This window comes from Myotis daubentonii, chromosome 1, assembly GCF_963259705.1.
Source record: "Myotis daubentonii chromosome 1, mMyoDau2.1, whole genome shotgun sequence".
In the NCBI taxonomy this organism is placed as follows: Eukaryota; Metazoa; Chordata; class Mammalia; order Chiroptera; family Vespertilionidae; genus Myotis; species Myotis daubentonii.
The window spans coordinates 208392928-208405090 of record NC_081840.1 but is presented as its reverse complement, the minus strand read 5'-3'; the positions used below and the strand labels follow the sequence as shown (position 1 = coordinate 208405090).

The 12163-nt window shown below is 46.5% G+C and overlaps 1 protein-coding gene across 10 annotated transcripts in view; it reads right to left on the bottom strand.

Moving 5' to 3' along the window:
• APBB2 (amyloid beta precursor protein binding family B member 2) overlaps positions 1-12163 on the bottom strand; it is a 329970-nt gene that overhangs the window by 97494 nt on the left and 220313 nt on the right. For 7 of the 10 annotated variants that reach the window (XM_059672664.1, XM_059672717.1, XM_059672655.1 and 4 more), the window contains one exon: positions 1344-1552. In XM_059672664.1, the coding sequence (XP_059528647.1) occupies positions 1344-1552 (209 nt within the window). The remainder of the gene's footprint in view (positions 1-1343; positions 1553-12163) is intronic. The other 3 variants (XM_059672706.1, XM_059672712.1, XM_059672671.1) reach the window with 1 other exon arrangement.

Genomic DNA, 12163 nt, shown 5'->3' with positions numbered 1-12163 from the left:
AATGGAGAAAGACTCTAACAGAGGTGCCAAGAGCAAAGGTGTGTGGGTAAGGAAGAGAGAGGATATCCGTGCCTCAGTGAGAACTGGCTCCGATTCTGGGAGGCCGCTCCGTGGTCCAGGGAGAAATGCCAAGAAGCATTTCTGGGATAGGAAGACTCCATGCCAAGCTCTTTGAGCATCAGGGCTGTGTTCGTTCATCTTTACCCCCCAGTGCACCTAACACAAGATGAATAATTGACTGAGTGGAATTTGCTCAGGGAGCAGAAATATGAAGCTTCAATGAAATGTTATCAAAATCGACCAGTGATAAACAACAAAATCCTACGTGGCTCGGTAACAGCAGGATGTGGTGGGAAGGTAGGTTTTACTGCCTCCCAGAGAAGAGCAAGTAAGTAATCAAAGACGTAGAAAACAAGATCTCTTTCTTGTTTCCTACAGGAAGGGTGATAATAGTTGCAAATATATGGAGGAGCTTTGCAGGTAAGAGATGCAGTTCAAATGCCATCCCTGTCCCCGAAGTAAAAGAAAATGGGTGATTTAAAAAACAAGATTGTGGTCAGAGAAAAGCAAACATGTCTCGGTATCAGTGATCAAACCACTTTTCTTAAAAAAAAAAAGAGAGAGAGAAAGCCATTATTTAATTGTGACCTTTTCCAAATGTAATTCTCTTGACTATTTCATTATCAGGATTCACAGAGTGAATAAATACTCTTTATATTAATAAATACCACAATGGAATTTTTTTTAATGCCTCAATTCTTTGTTTAAACATTCAGATTTCTTCCTCAGGGATAGCAAAAATTTATGCTGCTCATTATTTCTAAAATCAGGTCACTTTGGCTAAATAAACATCCTGTTTTTAAAATAGAAATTAAGCATTTAAGGGCTCTCAAGGGTTATTCTTACTGACATCCTCTCCATGCAATCCAATGAACCCAAGGATAATAAGATATGCAGTAATTATAAGACGTCTGGCCAAGAGACGTTCTTCTGTGTGTAAATATTTTATGGAGTCAGCACCACGCAATGGCACCTACAGAGTAAAATATTGCCTCTGGGAGCCCTGGGGAATCTTAACCACTTCTCATTAATCAGCCCCTCTTACTCTGTGTACCTAAAACAGTGTTTCAAGAGATCAAAAGCCATTAAAAAATGAAAACATCCCTGAAAGATGGTATTAACAGTATTTACTAAGAGGTAGCATTACTGAGGTTTCAAATGCAACATGCCCGATAATCAAAAAGCTTACCTCGATGACCTGTTGGGGCAGAAGCAATGAGTATAAAGCGAAATCACCAGTTACATCCACTCTACTAAGGTGTTACAAAGAGACTCCATTTTACCTCGTTCTCTGGGGTGGGAGATGGCGTTACAGAACTAAGCGAGCCTTTCCTAGATCCCTGAAGGTCCGCTGGGATGGAGACAGGGCGTTCCCACTGTGTCGTTCCTGTTGGTATGTGCCAGTAATAGGTCCCAGCGATGTCATTGACTCTTTTCCAGCCAGGAGGCAAATCCGGGTCGGTCTGAAATGAGTGATCACTCCATACATCTGCTGGGAAATGGAAAAAAAGAGAGGGTTTTGTTAAAAGAGGAAACAAATTACAGTCTTCCAAGTTTAGTACCAACAGTCAGGAGAATTCCATAGACAGACGTGTCCAGAGCCCAATAGAGAAGAACCACAGCCATCCAACAGACACAGAGCATGGTAAAAGGGTGATATGGAATAAAACAAGGGAAGAACTGGAAAGGAAGGATGATGTTTGAGAATCTGCTAGTATATATGTAAAAGGCTAATACGCTAAGTGTCTGTCCAGGTAATGACGTCATGTGGCAACGCCCGACTTCCTCTCCCTAGCGACTGGCCTTCTTGCAGTTTCTTCAGCCCAGGAACACTACTTGCTTTATAGCCAGGTGGAAACATTTACACTTTAACCAAATGTCTGTGAAGCATTTTCCCATGCCTCATCTCATTTGATCCCCACAGAAGTCCTGGAGTAGGTAGATAGGAGACTCGGTGGAATCCTATTTTCTTTCCATTAGCTGGAAAATGGAGACTTAGAAAACTTAGAAACTTGACTTGACTGAAGAGAAGAAATGGTGAACCTTGAAAATGACTTCAGGTTTTCTCACTGCGCAGAATATAGTCAAACACCGCTGCAGTTAAATATTTTATCTTTTGTTCTCCCTGTGTGATCTACACTAATAATCCGCTTCATGCTGATATTTGCTGCTGTGTTGCTGACAATGACCTAAAAGAGAAGTTGGGGTGCTTCACTGGGCTGGAAAAAGTTTAGCTACATCAGAAAGCAGGTCTAATTAAGCAATTATTCTATATCTATAAAAGGCTAAGTTGACTAGCGCACGCGCAATACATATAAAGCTCTTGCTGGCATCAATCACACATGTATGTTTCCATCTGTCATTGTTGATCGTGAATTTGGTTGACACTTCTATTATAGCAAAAGGGAGAATAATGATATTAAAGTATTTCTTCTAATTAATTTCCTTTCAATGTGCACAAATTCATGCACCAGGACACTAGTCCTATATAATAAAAGCCTAATATGCAAATTGTTCAACCAGGATTTCAACCACTCACTATGACGTGTGCTGACCACCAGGGGGTGGTGTGGAACATGGCAGGCATCAGCGACACGGTGCTGGCAGCGGGCAGCAGCGGAGGTGCCGCTGGCCCGGATGGGCCCTGATGAGAGCGGCACCACAGCAGGATGGTGCAGCAGGTGAGCAGGCAGCGCCAGGCCAAGGCAGGTGTGAGCGGGGGCCCGATCGCCCTGCCAATTGTCCTGTAGATGGCAACCAGCTGCTGGCAGGCCCTGCTTGCCCGATGGGGGCCAGGCCCTGGGCTGTGCTGGGGAACGGGGGGGGGGGGGGGTGACGATGGCCAACCTCCCACATTGCCTGGGCATGGGCTGCAATGGAGGTGCAGTGAGAATGCGGGGTGTCCACCAAGCTCGCTCTCACACCTCCTGCTACCCTCCCCTGAGACAACAGTGCTCGTGAGGAGGCTGCCCTGCACCCATACGGCCTCTTCTGAGTGAGCTGGGCCGCAGCCACTGGGACCGCAGGGGCCAGTTGGGCCCCCCCATGGGTTTGCACAGGAGCCGGTCTGCGAGGCCGGCTGGGGGAGAGCACACTGCCCATCTGGCCTCTGTGTGGCACTGCTGGGTGGCCCAGAGGCCCACGCTGCGACCCGGCCCACGGCATCCGGCCACGCTCACTGCGTCTCCGCATGGGGACTCGGGTGCCACCACTCAGAGGGGGACACGCGGGGGGCCCAGAGGTCAGCTGGGACCTGCCCTTCCACTTCAGATGCTTGTGCTTCGAATGCTGGCCAGGCCTAGGGACTGCACCCATGCATGAATTTCATGCACTGAGCCTCTAGTATTTATATAAAGGACCCACTCACTATCAAGTTATCCAACACCTCCAAGAATCCTATGATCAAATCAAGGCTCTATTTGTTGTTAGGTGCCGTTTAGTCAGCTCTCACTCCTGGCGGCCCTGTGACTGAGTGATGTCCACAGTGTCCTGTCCTCAACAGCTCTGCTCAGCTCCTGTAGACACAGACCTGTGGCTTCTTTCATGAAGTCACTCCATATTTGGACTCCCTCTTTTCCTGCTGCCTTCTATTCTTCCAGCATGATTGTCTTTTCTAAAGAACCCTGCCTTCTCATGATGCGCCCAAAGCAGGACAGCTTCAGTTCTGTCATTTGTGCCTCCCTCGATGTTTCAGGCTTACCTTGCTCCATTATCCAGGCTTAACCACCTAGGTGAAATGTACAAGTTATGCACAAAATCTATTGAATCCATTTATAAATTATTAGTAAGATTTACTGCCTGATATCCTATAACATTCCCAGCAATGAGTACAACTTTTATTTCCTTTTAACCACTTTCTATAAATGAATACTGTATTTCTATCTTTTAATAACTCCTCCCATTTGATATAAATATATGCACAGTAGCAATGCTTTTTATAAAACTCTAGAACTCTAAATTGCATAAAGAAGACTCTCAAGGAAGACGGCCTGGGAAAGCTTTGATATTCAGGAAGGGACCAGGCTGACTATAAAACCAGGCCAGTAATATACATATATAAAGTCACAAGGTGTGAAATACGACAGAGAATGGTGGGGACTGTGGCAAATTGGCAAGCATATGCAAAGTCCAAAGGTGTTCAAATTCAAGAAATAATTTTTAAACCCTGTAGGGGAGGTGATAAATAAAATAAATCAGCCATTCCCTGGCCTATGTGAATTTTTATAAGTTTACTAAATAGCTATTTGCTTTTTGAAAATCTCATTCTTGACTCTTTTTTTTAGTTGAATCTGAAATGGATTAAAATGCTAGAGAAGACAGGAGAGGGAAGAGGAACAGAATAAGAAATTCATAGGGGCAGAGGCACAATGGAGGAATCACAGGCAGCCCATCACTGCAGGCGGGTAGAAAAACTTAAGAAACTTGAGCTCTGAATCTGGGGATCACTTTATTCTAAGGATCAGGTCCTTTTCTCGGTGGCCATTCAGAAAAGGCTGGAGTGCAATGCAAATGAGAAAGCCTGTGGGCCTTGCTCTGTGCAAATGTCACTGCGTCACGTGGGCGGGCGGCGCGGAGGCTGCTACAACCACCACAGGAAAGAAAGAAGCGAAACAAAGAGGTTGATTAAGACTATGGGCACAGATGTACATTCACGAGGCTGTTTGGATCCCAGCATTCACTTTCTCATTTAAATCTGCCAGAGGCAAAACTGCCACTTGTCTCAAATTATGATGGAACTTCCCCTCCCCCTGCAGGAAATTAAGCATGATTAAATAATTTCAAGTTACCCAAAGTCCAAACAAACATGTGCATAAACTCCTTTGTCCTGTGTTGGTTTTAGGAGGTTGTTTCTGCAGTTACATTGTTTTCAGCATCTCAACTGAGACAGGACAGGTAAATGCATGGGTCTGGGGACCGTGGAAAAAAACGATCAAGGGTGTTCCTCTGTCCCATTCCAGTGGCTCCAAGAAAAGCTCTGGGGCTAGAAACTGAAAGGACATAAAAAGGCTGCCCGTTACCACTCCTGGGGTTTCAGAGGTCTGTTGGCCTGCGTTTACACATTTCTCCTAGCTTCCTCTACAGCTGGGGCATTAGCATAGCTGGAGAATAGCTACAGACAGAGCACTAGCACAATATGAAATTACTAGAGGCCCAGTGCACAAAATTTGTGCATGAGTAGGGGCCCCAGGCCTGGCTAGCGATCAGGGCCGATTGGGGCCTTCTGGCTGCCGGCCGGGGACTTCCTTTCCTGGCTGCCGGCTGCGGCCAGGGCCTTCCTTCGTTCCGTACCACCCCCTGGTGGCCAAAGCAAGTCATAGTGAGTGATCAAACCCCTGGCCTCCCAGTTGAACTCCTGAGGGGACACTTTGCATATTAGCCTTTTATATAGATAGATGTCAGACTAAGGACAGAGACCAAGGTCAATGGTCTTCAGGTTTGGCTGTGTGAGGAGATACCTCAAGGGCAAAATGAAAGGAATTATGGGTTGCAGGACAGGAACTAACTGGGCTGTTCTGTCTTTAACCAGACCCACCCACTTATATTTGTTTTATATTCTGAGTTTCTGCTGAGATTCCATTGGAATAAAGAAAGGGGGGGGGGGGAGTGATTCTGTTGGTAAAAATTGATGATGGTGAAATGATGATGATCGAGGAAGTAAGGTGGGCACATCTGCAGTATTGTTAACCGTTCCAGAACCACTTACGGAATCCCTTCCACATCATCCCACGCTGGCTGTAAGGGGCTGTAAGCCCTGTGAGGGCAAGTAGACCTCACGCTGGTCTTGTTCACCATCGTATGCCCAAGAACTAGCACGGCTGGTATTCACTAACACTGAGTTGGATGGATGGTGAATGGATAAATGGATGGATACATAAATGAATGGACGGGAAGCAGAAGGAATAAAGAAGAAGGGAGAAATGAATGAATGAAGTCCTTGAGTACTGGGGATTTGGAACTTGGCACTTAGCAAAAGAGGGATTCTGAGGAAATGAGTTCTGTGCAAGTTCACCAAAGGGAGCGACTCCCCAACCCACGGGGATGCTAGTTTCTGGCTAGAGCGATGTCTCCTTCCCTGGATGGTGCACCTGAATGTTCTTATGTATAAAAAGAAATGCAAAAGGAAATTTTGGGAAGAATTCTGGGCTGGAAGTCAACAGACTTTGAGCTGAGAATTCTGGGCTGGAAGTCAAGAGACTCTGAACTGAGATTTTGTTTGTTTCTTTTTTAATATATTTTTACTGATTTCAGAGAGTAAAGGAGATGGAGAGAGAGACAGAAACATCAATGATGAGAGAGAATCATTGATAGGCTGCTTCCTGCACAACCCACACTGGGGATCGAGCCTAAAACCCAGACATGTGCCCTGACCGGGAATCGAACCGTGACCTCCTGGTTCATAGGTCAACGCTCAACCACTGAGCCATGCTGGCTGGTTTTTTGTTTTGTTTTGTTTTGTTTTATCGATATATTCAACAAGGAAAAACACAAAACACGTCTTCTGGGGCACCACGGCCCTATTATACTTCATTGTGTTTCATTGTCATAGCCCCAGTTTGTTTTGTAGTTTTTTCCCTACATAAAATAATGCATATATTTAAATAAGTACCTTGGACCTTATTTAATGGACCAGTAGTTTTCAGTTGTTATCAAACTGGGGAGGAAGACAGTGGTGCAGGGAGGTGGAATTCCAGGTCCTTCCAGAGCCTTTCAAACACAACCGCACCATTTTTCTCTAATAACGGCTCTCAGTTTTACATATTGATTTTGTATGTATCATTTTCCTTGAAAACAGGGGTCAGTTGTTTTAAAGAATTTTATTGCTTAAAATAAAGCTAGACACCATAGCCAAGGCAAGAAAACAGCGGGGCCAAGCCATCTAAACACCAAGAAACTGCTTCTGTCATAAGATTGTTCAAAATACTGCAGAGCAGCTTAAGTGGCTGCCCTCAGATGGACACCAGTGGAGAGGGCATGCAGGAGGGCATGCGGGCTGCAGCAAAACAGGAAAGTCTGCAAATGCCAGGTTATCAGAGGAGAAAGTTCCAACTCCTTTTGATTCCCAGAAAATTACGTAGGTTTTGCTGAAGAAAAAGCAAGGAGCTGATGCCATGGAAAGGACATGGTAGCTGGATTTCACTTTTTCAAAGTCCCGAGAAAAATCAGTATGGACAGCTCGGGGGCCGTGAGAAGGTGAATGAATAAACAGGGGAGAAACAACAGAAAAATATCACAATGGCTGCAATGCTGAGGCCATGAGCCCAGCCAGCTGACCTGACCAAGGCTGGTAAGTGATGGCACCAAGATTCATGCCAGGAGGCTGGCCCCTGAACCACTCAAGTCCAATAAGGGCACTTCCAATGCAGGCTTCCCCCAGGCTCTTCCTTTCGGGGCCTCCCTCCCTAATCTGCTCCAGCTGCCCACACATCTGGGCTCACCCATCAGAGGCCTTGGGGTCACACTCCCCCTCAGGCAGCTGCAGAGGCTGGGAGCCCCCCTACTTCCCCTCCTATCTGTCCTGAGGATCTTGCCCATAAGCTGCTTAACGGTCTCCTGTCATCACTGCATCGCTAAAGGCGAAGTCACGGGCTGACAGGTGGATGAGGGACAAGGAGGGGAACACGGGAGGTGCCCTTTCAATGTGGCTCTGTGGTCCTTCATTGTTCGCAGTTTTGTTCCTTCCTGAGGGAACAGGAAGCAGGGCCTGGAAGTCAGCGTGTAAAAATAGCAAGGCTGAGAGCCCCAGAAAATCCCTCTCCTGCTGGGAGCCTCTAGGGCCAAAAGCCTTGCTTGGCGTGGGAACAAGGAGCCCATCTGTGAGCGGCAAGACCTGCCCCCTGCAGCCACCTCTGGCACCTGTGCCACTGGCCTGGCTCCACCCCTGTCTTTGCAGGGACCTGCTCCCCTCCCGCCTCCCCAGCGGGGCCTGTGTGTGAGGCAAACCAGCTTCTAATCATCCTCTCTGCTGGGCTCACTTGCAGGAATCCAAGGGTCAAATGAAAACAAATTAGCATCTACCAGCAGCAGCTGGAAAATTCCTCGCCTTCTGGAGGCCACAGGCAGGAGGAATGGGTGAGCCGGGATTCTGAACTTGGCCAGGTCTGCAGACCTTTCCCTCGGGTCCTCAGATGGCAGTTTCTCCCTTCCTCACCGTGTGTACCCAGTGCCTTCAGTGTGCAGGGCATGCGGAGGGGGTGGGGAGGAAGAGGAGAGGGAGTGATTCATTCAGCAACCATTTCCTATCTGCTCTGTGCCAGGCATCGCTTTAGGCCTGGAGATACAGAGGTTCATCAGATAGGCCCAGGTCAGGCGTTAGGGACCTCGGGCCATGGTTCTCAAGCAGCAGAGTCACCCGGAGAACCTGCTAGAGCGGAGGTCACTGGGTGCCACCCCAGCGTTTCTGACTCAGTGGTTCTGAGGATTCGCAGTTCTAACAGCTCCCTGGTGCTGCGGATTTCATGCTACTGGTGTCGGAACCACACTTTCAAGAACCACTGGCCTGGAAAAACAGAAAAGGTAATCATCCCTTTCCAGCAAACTCCACCTAACTACTGGCTCCGTAAAGGAAAGCATGTGAATATATATTCAATCATTCATTCATCCACCCACTTTTCATTCATTAATTCTTTCGTATTGAGGGCCTTCTATAAACGCCAAGCACTTTTCTAGAAGCTGTGAACGTGGTAATGAGTAAAAGGCAAGTTAGGAAATGTGATCAATTGTGCCTGGGGATGGGGTGGCCTATTTGGACAGGATGGTGGGGGAAGGTCTCTGAGGAATAAACTAGAGGGGTGAGCCTGGGGAAGAGGCAAGAGAACAGCATTCCCAGCAGAGGGAACAGCCAGGGCAAAGACCATGTGGCAGGAAAGAGCTTGTCGTGTCCTTATAATGGAAAAGTCATCGTTAAGGCCACCAGGGCTAAGAATTCACTCTCTATGGAAAGGAAAACTCTGGAAGGTCTGTGTGATCTGTGTCTTCAAAATCAGAAGGGTAATTTGCACAACACTCCCATTCTTGGAGAAGAGGAGACCGTCTTTTCCAAAGTCTTAGTTGCAGCTGCTGCTACTCTTTTAAGCAATGTTATTCCCGAGGGATCCAGATACTCTAATCCAAACCATTTGAATTTGGCTTTAAAACTCTTTCTGATCATCTGGTGGTCTGCTTCCATTGCCTCTCTCTTCTCTCTTTCTCCCCCCTTTTCCCCTCCTTCCCTCCCTCTCTACTCCCCTCCTTCTCTCCATCCCTCCCTCTTTTTAGTTCCTTTATTTTTACTGGACTCAGAACTTCAGAATCCAGCAAACAAGACTTTATTTCCTCCAGCTTCATTTCCAACCTTTGAAGACAGCAGCACAGAACCCAGACTCGAGGTCTAGATCGTTAATTATGCATTTGCTGAGGGTTCCGAGCAGCACACAGACTGCCTAGAATTGATGCAAAACTGTCCTCAGCCAGAGACTGGCAAACCCAAGGATTATGGGAACAAGAGCATGAGCCCCAGAGTGTTTAGAATCCTGCCCCACCAGCTGCCAAAAACAGTTTTGGGGCCTCATCTACTTCTTGAGGTGTATTTGCAAGGCATCACTGAGACCCTGAGATGTCTATCCCAGCCTTAGGAAAAACACACGCTGTACTCAACCGAGCTTTCCTGGGGTGGCATTCTTTTAACAGCTACAATAAAACTCCTAACAGTTTTGGGAGTGTTAATTTCATAACACCTTTCCCCATATTCTTTAAAAAAAAAAATTAAGGTATCTGAGTGTCCTTCAAATAGGGAGCTATTTGTAGCTAAGGATTTTTCTGTTAAAGATTTTGGAGTAAATATTCTAAGGACTCATTATTTAAACGGGCCTTACATTTGGGCCTGGCAACACTACATACTTTGTATCTTTTTATCAAGTATTTTGGCATAAGGTCCACACAAAATTTCTTCATTTAAACTCACTGGAGACACAGTCTTTGCTGAGCTCACCCTATTACATTTTAAGCTTCAGGGCCATTTTACTATCGCAGACAGGAGCTCTGAAGCCAGCCGACAGCCTTGAAGCCAAGCCCCAACACTGGCTCGCTGTGCGACCTCAGACAAACGGCCTAATGTCTAATGGCCTGGCTGCTCCGAGCATCACAGAACTGCTGACAACTCCGCCCGCAGGGGACTGATGCAGAACCAAGCGCCCCGCACAGCGTCAGGCACACGGGACTCACCCAGTAAATCCGAGTTATTATTACTACGAATGGCTTCATTCAAACGCGGCTGTGGGGACACAACACTTTTGAAATGGTATCAATCACTGTGCAATTCCTTTTAAAAGCGAAGACGTCTCAGAGTTTGCCAAAGGCGTTTCTACTAAAAAGGCCGTTTTTATTTAGACCAAGAAAAGCAGGCGATAACCCTGGCACTGCCCTGTCGATGCAGAACACATGCTGGAGTATGTGGCACCTCTTTAATCAGCATGGGGCTGCTTTACGTCATGCAGTGGAGCCATTAAAGCAGCCGAAATGAAGTCCAAACAAAATAGCTTGTTGGGTGTGCTGTATTATTTAAGACATCCTTCCTCTGAGACCGCTTCTGCTCTAGCTCGCAGCCCCGAGAAGGTATGTAAATAGGATCCGAGCCGGTGTTGGTGGAAGATGAAAAGGAAAATGAGCCTCTGTTCACAGACTGTTATCCAAAATGGAAACATGACACAGGAGTCAGGGGGACCCTGCAAAGACAAACTTAAAAACTAAATGGCACAAGGTGTAAGCAGCTGAAAATTATTCAGAGGGAAAATTGGTATTAGTAAATATCCATCGATCCATCCCTATACATACATATAATTGAGGTGAATCATATGGCCTGACTATAGATATTGTAATATCGTCAGAAGGTCTTATTCTAAACACTTAAATACCTAATAAAACATGCATTCCCCTACTAGTTATAAAAGAAGACATTAAAATCTTATGATGATATGAAATATCTGAGAACACTATTTCCTTGTAGAGGACACACCAAGGAACAAAATAGCCTAATTTACAGCCACTGCTGAGAAGCCACAAGCTTAAGGGCCTCCCCCTCAAAAAAAAATTAAAAAGAAAAACATAAAACACGAGTGGTGATTTATATTTTATTTTAAGCAAGCTACAGACCATTTCAATAACCTCACTGTTGTTTTTCTAAGAAGTACTGGGAAAAATTTGTAGTGAAACCAACAAATGTCTGAAATCCAAAAATCTAATCCTACCTAATAAAGAGGGAATATGCTAATTGACCTCCATGCTGTCACAGAGCTGGCGGTGCCCACAGCCAATAAGGAGGGAATATGCTAATTGACTTCCTCGCCCTCAAAGATGGCAGCATCCACAGCCAATAAGGAGGGAATATGCCAATTGACTGCCATGTCCTCAAAGATGGCAGCCCCCACAGCCACAAGATGGCGGCACCCAGTCCCCTGAGCCCTGCCGGGGCACCTGCCTCCGGAGTCTCCCAGTCCCCTCAGCCCCCCAGCCGCCCAGGGCCGCCCGAGGCTTGCGCTGCTGGCAGTGGCAGCAGCAGAAGTGTGATGGGTCATCGCCTTCCCCTGATCGCCAGATCGCCTCCTGCCCCTAAGGGCTCCTGGACTGTGAGAGGGGGCAGGCCGGGCTGAGGGACCCCCACTCCAGTGCATGAATTTTCATGCACCACACTTCTAGTCCATAATAATGAATGGAGAACGGGTGCAGATGGGGATGATCTTGAAATCATCAATATTTAAATAACTTTAAAAAGTAAAGATCACAATATATTTATGTAAAATTGCTAGGCAGGTTTATTAATTTTACCTCCAGTTGTCTGACTATACCACGTACCTATTGAATGGCCGCCACATATCTTGTTCAATACCAGATGGGACTAATCAGGTTTGGCAGAAAGATCAACAAATCAGGCCTAATATTCTTTGCTTTTAAGTTTGGGAATTTAGTGCCTAATCCTAAATACAGTGTTCTAGGAAGATCTATCTATGAAAACTGAGCAAAGGTGACCGGCCAACGTGGCTCAGGGGTTGAGCGCGACCTGTGAACTAGGAGATCATGGTTTGATTCCCAGTCAGGGTTGTGGGCTCGATCCCTAGTCGGGGGCATGCAG